This window comes from Montipora capricornis, chromosome 14 (genome assembly GCF_036669925.1).
Source record: "Montipora capricornis isolate CH-2021 chromosome 14, ASM3666992v2, whole genome shotgun sequence".
In the NCBI taxonomy this organism is placed as follows: Eukaryota; Metazoa; Cnidaria; class Anthozoa; order Scleractinia; family Acroporidae; genus Montipora; species Montipora capricornis.
Window position 1 is genome coordinate 4,763,353 of NC_090896.1, and position 10,000 is coordinate 4,773,352.

Sequence of the window (10,000 nt, forward strand, 5' to 3'; positions counted from 1 at the left end):
ATAAGGCAGACGTTTATAGAGGCTAGAAGAGGTTATCAAAAACTGAATATTGAGTTACCGTATGAAGGAGAGATTAGCTGTTTTCTTCTATATACTGTGAGTTAAACGGCTATAATATCATTTTGAAAAAAGCTGAAAAAGGCGTCCATGGAAAAGAGACGAAATAAAAGAAGCGAAATCAACTGATAAAAAACGAGCCTTCAATTAGTTAACAAACGTGAAGTGAAAGGCTAATCAAACAAGAAATGAATTTCTGTTGTCAAAATTTCGAAAAGCACTGCCTTTCTTCATCATGGTGTAGCAAGTACCAGCCTGACGAAGAAAGGGAATTTCTTTCAAATATATATACCGGTCACCTTATTGGACGATTTAATGTGTAGTATCGTGGGATATTTTTACGAGTCTCGCAGTATTTTTGCGAGCCCGTAGGACGAGTCAAAGGGCGTTTTCCATTTACAAAAAAATTCCGGAAATTTCGATGGAAACTTCCATCGGGTGAAAAACGTGTTCCATTTAACTCAGGTCCGTTCGCCGCCCAGTGAGTGCGATTTTACGCGCCAAAATTTAAAAATGTGGCAGCGAATAGCCTGAAAGTGGTAAGACCTTTCAAAAGTTGTAAAGTGGAACACACATTTCCATCGGAAAGTCTCCAACGGAAAAACAGGACTACCTTTTCAGAAGTTCCTTTTGTTCCCGAAATTTTCCAGTGGAGCGAACCCAAAACGTGTGTTTCATTTACATCCCAACCGGAATTTCCAGAATTTCTTGGTACTAAATGGAAAACGCCCAAAGTTTCTAGTCAAAAGCAGCACAAGAGACGAGTAAAAATGCGGGAAAATGATCACCTCTCTCTAAGAATTTTTTAAAAGCCAAATTTCATCAGTCTCACTTTCTACGTCCCTAAAATCTTCCCCGTTTCCGAGAATTACTTTAACAGATGATCTATATTGTAATGATATAAATAATAAAAGGTTTTCAAAGACCTTCGATAAATCCATAGATACAATCCTTATCATCGAGTTCCTTTAAATAGTTAAACTGCATTTGAATGAAGGCGTCTGATCAACCACAGCCATCCCTATACACATATTGAGTGTCCGTGAGATTGCTTCTGCCAATCATGATCAATACAATTCAGCCGTGTTCAAACTCAACATTGATTATGATCAACTGAAGTACATACATACATACATACATACAATACATACATACAATACATACATACTTAGTTGACCGCTCCCCATAGGGGCTTTTTAGGGCCAATGAAACACAACGAAACAGCAGAACACAACAACAACAACTGTTAAGAATCCCAACTGGCTGGAGGCAAACCAGTTGGCTATTTACAAGTGCAGCTGGGAAGTTGAACCAGGGACTACCAGGATCAAATTCAACAAGTCGTCAGAGCGGCTCTTGAACCCGGGATCTCCCCATCTCGGGGCAAGCGCTCTAACCACTGGGCCACATTCAAGCAATCATACTCCGTTCAGTTTTATTCAATTATGGTTCTTTTCACATCTGTGAAAATTCAAATACAGCAGGCAGGGTACTGAACTTCGCATTGTGAGACAAAATGGCCCCGATTCGTATGGCTGGCACGATCATCATCACTATGCTTCTCAAGCGAGAAGAGAATCAAGGATCTCTTCCGAGAATAGAAGAAGACAAATCCAAATCTTCGCTTCATAAAGCGATTAGAACTTTCGTCTCCGCATACCACCACGTGTTCGCCATTCTGTTCAATTACCCCCTTGTTGTTTGTTGTTTGAAGTAATTATAATCCAGTCATAATCAGGGACTGTAATTAATTGATGTAAACCCATTTCATATTTAGTTTGATTATAATTCAATCATAATGGAGGCCTAATTTGAACACGGCTTAAGTCCTTACTAGTAAAACAGTTACTGTTGCTTTAATTAGTACTGGTTCTAAGTTTAAGTTCCTATGATTTTGAAACAGAATACTTATGAATCTCTAAAAAAAATCACACACTTAATTCACTAAGCGGAAACATGTTTTTCCCGCCTTATCTACTAGAAAGCCTTCGCTACTTTGACCATCACACACATTTTATAACCTGTACTGTAATTATTTTATCTTGTAACCATGTGTTGTGACTATACTTTTCTTTCTATGTTAATGTTATGTAAATAGTGTGAAATAAATGAACCATGAGCTGAACAGATTAACATGGCTCGATTAAGGTGCATTGGATCTACCAATCCAACTGTATCTGTACGCGAACAAGGGAATATGAGGTGAGTCAGCGAATCCCTCTGCTCCATGATAATCACTTTGAATTTCTTTTTACATTGTGCGCATGTTGCCACTATTTTATCCGTTGTTGGCATAAAAACGCGGTCCGATTTCAGACTAACTGACAAAAAAGGTGTGGGCCTTGAACTATAACCATGCACTATGACACAGAACTAATAATGGATTTTAAATACTTCTAATCTGAATTGGGCCTAATATGAGGGATTTGCTTACTTGCCCCTCATCTTCTCCTGGCATAAATACAAACAATTATACTCCAATAACACTGATTCCTCTTCTTCACCTCAAGATAAGTGCTTTAGGAACAATCATTAAATATGTCAACAAGGCCTTTGCGCGTTGTTACAAATATCACGCAATTCTCTTGCTACTATCATGAGAAGGATCCTTGGCCCCAGACCTTGGCAACTGAATTCTATGTTTTCTCATCTGTCGAAGCAGTTGAGACAAACAGCCCTTAAGCATCACAACCTTAGAATGTTCAGGCCCAAGGCAGTTTAAATAGATGGTCAACGCACGATCAAAGTAATCTTTTGCTTGACCAAGGTCACCTTGGTTCTGGAGTGCAATACCTACGTTGTAACAACAATTTTCCCTTGCCCTTCGTTTTCTCCTGGCATAAATACAAACAACTATTCCCCATTAACACCGATTCCTCTTCTTCCCCTCAAGATAAGTAGTTAGGAACAATTATTAAGTATGTCAACAAGGCCTTTGCGCGGTATTACATATATCACACAATTCTCTTGCTACTACTTGCTACTATCACGGGAAGGATCCTTGGCCTCAGACCTTGGCAACTGAATTTCTAAGTTTTCTTAATTTGTTGACGCAGTTGAGACAAACATCCCTTAAGCAACACAACCTTAGAATGTTCAGGCCCAAATCAGTTTATATATCAACGCACGATCAAAGTAATCTTTTGCTTGACCAAGGTCACCTTTATTCTGGAGTGCAATACCTACGTTGTAACAACAATTTGCGACATCGACATGCTGAGAACCAAGCCTTTCTTGGTAAATAGCAAGAGCCCGCTCATGATACTCTTTTGCTTGACCCAGCTCACCTTGGACACAAAGTATATCACCCAAACTGTTAAAAGTTGATGCGACATTGATATGCTGAGAACCAAGCCTTTCTTAGTAAGTAGCAAGAGCCCGCTCATGATACTCTTTTGCTTGACCCAGCTCACCTTGGTGACGAAGTACATAACCTAAACTGTTAAAAGTCCACGCGACATTGACATGCTGAGAACCAAGCCTTTCTTGGTAAATAGCAAGAGCCCGCTCATGATACTCTTTTGCTTGACCCAGCTCCCCTTCGTCACAAAGTACATCACCCAAACTGTTAAAAGTCCATGCGACATTGACATGCTGAGAACCAAGCCTTTCTTGGTAAATAGCAAGAGCCCGCTCATGATACTCTTTTGCTTGACCCAGCTCCCCTTCGTCACAAAGTACATCACCCAAACTGTTAAAAGTCCATGCGACATTGACATGCTGAGAACCAAGCCTTTCTTGGTAAATAGCAAGAGCCCGCTCATGATACTCTTTTGCTTGACCCAGCTCACCTTGGTGACGAAGTACATAACCCAAACTGTTAAAAGTCGATGCGACATTGACATGCTGAGAACCAAGCTTTTCTTGGTAAATAGCAAGAGCCCGCTCATGGTACTCTTTTGCTTGACCCAGCTCACCTTGGACACGAAGTATATCACCCAAACTGTTAAAACTTGATGCGACATTGACATGCTGAGAACAAAGCCTTTCTTGGTAAATAGCAAGAGCCCGCTCATGATACTCTTTTGCTTGACCCAGCTCTCCTTGGTCAAGAAGTATGTCACCCAAACTGTTAAAAGTTGATGCGACATTGACATAGTGAGAACCAAGCCTTTCTTGGTAAATAGCAAGAGCCCGCTCATGATACTCTTTTGCTTGACCCAACTCACCTTGGTGACGAAGAACACAACCCAAACTGTTAAAAGTTGATGCGACATTGTCATGCTGAGAACCAAGCCTTTCTTGGTAAATAGCAAGAGCCCGCTCATGATACTCTTTTGCTTGACCCAGCTCACCTTGGACACGAAGTACATCACCCAAACTGTTAAAAGTCAATGCGACATTCACATGCTGAGAACCAAGCCTTTCTTGGTAAATAGCAAGGGCCAACTTAAAGTGCTCCTTCGCTTGTTCCAAGTCACCTTGGTGATGAAGTACAACACCCAAAAAGTTCAAACAGTTTGCAACATCGACACACTGAGAACCAGGCTTTTTACGGCAGATCGCAAGATGACGCTGATAATACTCTTCAGCTTGTTCCATGTCACCCAACTCATCAATCGTTTGTGAGGCATCTTCTCCAAAAACATCCGAATCACGATGAGTAAAACTCAGAGCCACGATACCGAAGGTTTTGGTTATATTAAAGTAACAATGAAGACGACAGATCTTGCCCAACATAAGAAAATAATCGGGTAAATATTGCACCCTTAATTTTTTACTTTTCCCAAACTCAGGTATGCGTTCTTCAATTTCAGTTATGAGGCATTTTAAATGTGGCACCAAGCACAAGTTTTTAGCGACAGAGTCTTGATGATCTAGTCCTTTATCAACTGTAAACTGATAAAATGAAGTAATAACCCCAAGAAGAACTTCAAAATGCACAATTTCCGAACAATTTCCAGCAATTTTCTTTCGGATAGCATCTTTCGCAACCTGATGAACGCGAACGAAGACGCTGCTTTCGTCTTTTTCAATTAAGATCAGTGAGCTTTCTTGAATCCTCAGACCAATAATATCTGCATCATCAAGTTCATTCCCTGCGCTACCATTGTTTTTCTTCTCGACATTTAGAACGTAGTTGATCAATAGATCAAGGTTTAACGGTTGATGAGCACAGAGAGAAATGAAATTGAAAGCGGGATTTAAAATCCTCTCAGTTGACATCACGCTGTCCACGGCCAATGAAATCACAGTGGTCATGGAGTTTGGATAGCTTGGATTGCGGTCAGCAAAAAAGACCTCAGTTTTGGCACGCTGGCCCTCGGAAAGCTTCTGTAGATAGTCTTTCCAACCAAATAAGGCTGATTTTCTTTCTCGCACAAGTTGGGCAAACGCGGCGGCGCTTGCTAAGGCAAGGGGTTGATAATCTAATGCCTGAGCAACTTCTTTTGCGGTGTCATCGTTAGCGATGCCCGAGATGGAGGCTAATAAGGAAAGAGCGTCAGATAGCATCATACCCTCGCTTACTGATATGTGATTAATGGAACACGTCTCTGAAGGTATAGTAGCTGTGTCTTGAGATGTTATTAACACCTGACCTTTACACCAGCTCGAGTTTCCCGTTTCTGGCAAAAGGCGACTTATTTCATTCAATCTCACGACATTGTCCACTATCAACAGCCAAGAAGAGTAAAGATCCATTTTTGTGCTAATTAAGGACTTAATGTTTGAGATTTTCTTCTTTGAATTCATATCTTTATCCTTTATAATGTCCGATAAGGCATCTTCCGGACACTTTAAATATCGAGCAAAAGAGCGGTATGATTCAAAGAGTGAATCGAGGTTTTGCCCATCTAGAGTCATTACAAATGTCTTCACGATTGAGTCGCTTGTTTCGTCCTCAAACCACTTCTCCCCAACGAGAGCGGCTAACTGAGATTTGCCGCTTCCCGGGTTTCCTGAGATGTACAGGTAACTTAAACAGTTATCATTGGCTTCCTTTAGTCGCTTTAGCTTCTGATCTATTTCTATAACCTCACGATCTCGTCTGGCAACGTGATGCGATGGCTTGAGAGGAAGAACGCAAAACGGAGGAGCTTCACGCTGCAACTGCTCTTCAAGGATCTTTCGACCCTTTTCTGTTTTTTTCAGTTCCCGTTCTCTTTCTTTGAGTTCGTCTTTCAAATCATTAACTTGTTGGCGTACTTTGGTCAACTCGCTTGTCAGAAAACTCGTTTGGGTTGTAACTTTCTTAATCTTCACATCAGAGAGGCCAAGTGCTTGAAAGGCAACCAATACTTTTCCTACAGCATTTTGAAATTCTAGCTTCGTGAGATTGCCCTGTGGCAAATGAGCGAAATCTTGATTTCGAAAATTTCTTAAATCATCCACGCTTGAACGGATGAGAGGGTTTAGGGAACTCCCGATACAATCAGAGTAAAGGGTACCGTAAAAGAGCATGGTACAATCCCATTCTGCTGTGTCGCCATTAACCATGGTTGTCAAAAGCTTTGCATTTCTTTTTCGGGTTGTTGGCGACTCCAGGTTTTTAAAGTCCTGTCCATTCTTAGGCTGGTCTTTCCATTCTCCCAGTGTTGCCTTGTAGCGACTGTCCCATTCTTGTTTAAAGATTGTCCGCAAACCCTCAGTTATTACATCTGTGGTGATGAAGCAGATCCTGAAGTAATTGAGTTGTTCCTCAGTATATTCCGGACCAGTCGCCATGATCAGTGATGCTCAGCTTTCTTTCAATCAGTCCTTGTCGAAAATGAATTAGCAACGTTAATTTGCTGCATGAAATCTCTTTGATTATTTTTTAAAGTTTCCTCAATAATAGTAAAGAGTACAAAAGCTATAAAAAAACACCAAAAGTTATAATAATAATAATAATAATAATAATAATAATAATATATCGTTTAATCCACTATTTGCAGTTAAAACTATGTACAAACTGAATTATCAAGCGGTATCATTTACAAAACTATTAAAGATAATTAAAGTCAGGAGCCCATCTAGAGCCTGCAACTTGCATACAGCGTCTGTGAAACGGCGTTTTCACAAGTAGGTTTATTTTTAGACTAGCCCTTCCCGCTAATTGGTCAAAAAACAAAGGCAGTTCCGGTTCGGTGACCCTGTGACGTCAGCTTAATTTCTTGTAATTGGTCATCGGGCTCCTGTGGGAGTCTCATTAGCGGAAAATTCAATCTAAAAATAACCTTACTTGTGAAAACGCCGTTGCACGAAAATAGGCAAGTTGCACGCTCCGGTTGATGGGCTCCTGTTAAAGTATAGTAATGCATAGTCTACATAATAATTAATCTAGAAATCTAAAGTTATAAAGTCATAAGCTCTCTTGGTTCTTGCTTCCTGGCGAACGGACTTTTCGCTCCCAGATCTAAGATTATAAGGAACATTATAAATGTCGCAATGAACTTCCTACTTAATGTTTCTCGCCTGACTTCTAGACTTGGGAGGCCAGCTATATCCAGGGCTTCCTATAACTAACACCCGGAAAAACTACCTTAAGGGCTCTCCTTTGTATAGATTCTAATTTGGATGACAAATATTCAGGGATGTCTTGTTAAGCAGCAACGGCATATTCTAAAATAGATCTGACAGAAAACTTATAAATATTTACAATATTACTATTCGCTACACCAGCTCTTTTAAGCACTCTTAAGGTATATAGGTATAAATAACTCTTTTCAAAACGAGTCAAAGTGGAAATTAAAAAAAAAAAAGATTTGTGTTTAATTCGACAAGTGTTACGACATGATCATCACAAACATTTGAGACTTTGTCTCGTTTTGAAAGGGAAACTGCTCGCAGATCTTTCCATTGGCCCGTTGTTAAATATTAATATAGGCAGAAGTGATCTCTCCGTAAGACAAGTGAAACCACTCTATTGAATAAGAGTTTAGTCTAATTGCTGGTTCACGCTATCAAGGTTGGCCATTGCTGAAAAAAAAGCGGCGAATTAAAGAGCTACGTAAAGCCTTTTTCATGAAGTCCTTTAGGCAATATAATTGTTGTCAACCACGGTTTAGAGGCAATCATTTCTCCGAATGTGGGTCCACCATGCTAAATATACCCGGATTGTTTTAGTTTTACTTTACGATTCGTCCTCTGAAATGTCTTTTCTCTTGGCAGAAGCTGTAAGAGCACCTTTTCACACTGCCAAGATGTTTAAATACGAAGAGGCACCTTCACGCTCTGCCTTTGTTCGAATTCATTCAAGCACAACTGATTATCTAAGATGGCGACCAACAAACAGCATTAACGGACGGAACCCCTAAAAGATATTTTCAGCGCGAAAAGAAGGGGCAGGGGATTACAAAAAAGAACGACAGATGACCTCTCATCTGCCATTTCTTAGGGGCCTTTTATTGCATACATTAACACAGAGCTCTCTATGGAGGCGGCGTGGTCCATTTGTTAGGGTGTTGGTGTTGCATGCGGCTGCTCTGGGTCTAACCTTTGGTTTGGATTTGTTTCCGGTTGTCGCGTTCTCAACTCTACCACGCTTTGTAAATAGCCAACTGTTTGCCTGCTGCCGACTGGGGCTCTTAATCATGTTTCTGTTAAGTTTGAATTGTTTGTTTCAGATTATTAAAGTGGGGTGCCTGTAATGCGCCACGGTTGATCGGCCTGCACACGAGGCACCACGCCAATCTTAGGGCGTCTTTAATCACATTTATACTTATAGCTGTGAAATGATATATGAATTGGATCATATATCATATATGAGCTGTGTTGCGTCCACGGTTGATTGATTGACAAATCATCCGCATGTTCCCCACCCTGCTGGCAGAGCCTTTCTTTTGCTTGCTCGATTTGGCGTTCTCGAGAAAGACCCTGAGTATGCGCTACATGTTGCCAGGATACAGTCTCGAATCCAAGCCTAATATGCCAGATCACGCCGCCGTATAGTTTTTTCACGATACAACGGGTTTGACGAAAAAAAAAAAAACAAGATTGACTAGTCCAGAAGTTCGGGCTGCGGCGGCTTCAAAGAGTTGACGCGATTCAGGCAGAGCCCCCTTTTCTCCTCCTCAGTAAAGGAAAAGACAAAAGGAAGCTCTGCTAGCAGGGTGCATGTGCCCATGGCACCACGCATTTTATAGTACGTCCTTAATCACATTTATACTTATAGCTTGGTTGTATTCAAGGTTTATTGATTGACAAATCATCCGCATTTGCCTATGGCACTACGGCTTTTATAGTGCATCTCTTTGCGTTTATTTCACTCGCTTTTATTCATACTGAATGTCTTAGCTTTACAATCACAACTTATCTTAGTATCCTTGTAATGCACTATTCAATGAAAACCCTAGGCCTAGGTCCCGGGAAAGCTTTTGTGAAAACAAGGAAATAGAATCGCTTTTGAAGAGAAACCTTGTTGGAGGGGACATCGCCAGAAATTTCGAACCAAGTTTTTCGTGATAATTATATGACGATGTTTCTGTAATGGTCTAAGCCGCTGTCAGATCCGGCCGAGTACGGGCTCATGGTCACGATACACAAACATGACCGTATCGACCGTATTTACAGTCAAAAAGGAACCGCTGAACGAAAATACTGTCACTTATTCTGAAATGTGTTCAAAACGCAAGAAATTATGTCTCGAACGAGAGGTTTTGCTTAAAATTTGGACGATTTTTCTCGGAGATATAGAAAAGGGATTATCAGGAAATTTAGCTGTGGAGTCCATACTGAAATTTTTGGTGTTTGTAAAGTTAAAACCGAAAGAAATTTCAATCGGGAAGTGCAAAATGTAGCTGGACCTGAAAGTAAGCATCCTTAACTCTCAGAACCGATGCAAAGTGGTTGTACCCGAAGAACTTGGACGCGAACTGGAACACTTTAACTGGGCTTATCGCCGACGGCCATACAATTCCTTTACAGTCAATTTACAAATCTATTTACCTTAAAACCGAAACAAATATATATAAGCAGATTCATTTAGTTTAACAAAAATACTAATGAAATTGATGCGAAGTAG

General features: G+C 40.5%; 1 protein-coding gene across 1 annotated transcript in view; it reads right to left on the reverse strand.

Annotated features, from left to right (window-relative positions):
* Window positions 1-3,417: 3,417 nt before the first annotated feature.
* LOC138033267 (uncharacterized) overlaps window positions 3,418-10,000 on the reverse strand; it is a 10,312-nt gene continuing 3,729 nt past the window's right edge. Inside the window, exon 2 of the mRNA XM_068881034.1 lies at window positions 3,418-6,756. Coding sequence (XP_068737135.1) covers window positions 3,418-6,723 — 3,306 coding nt within the window. The 5' untranslated portion in view covers window positions 6,724-6,756. The remainder of the gene's footprint in view (window positions 6,757-10,000) is intronic.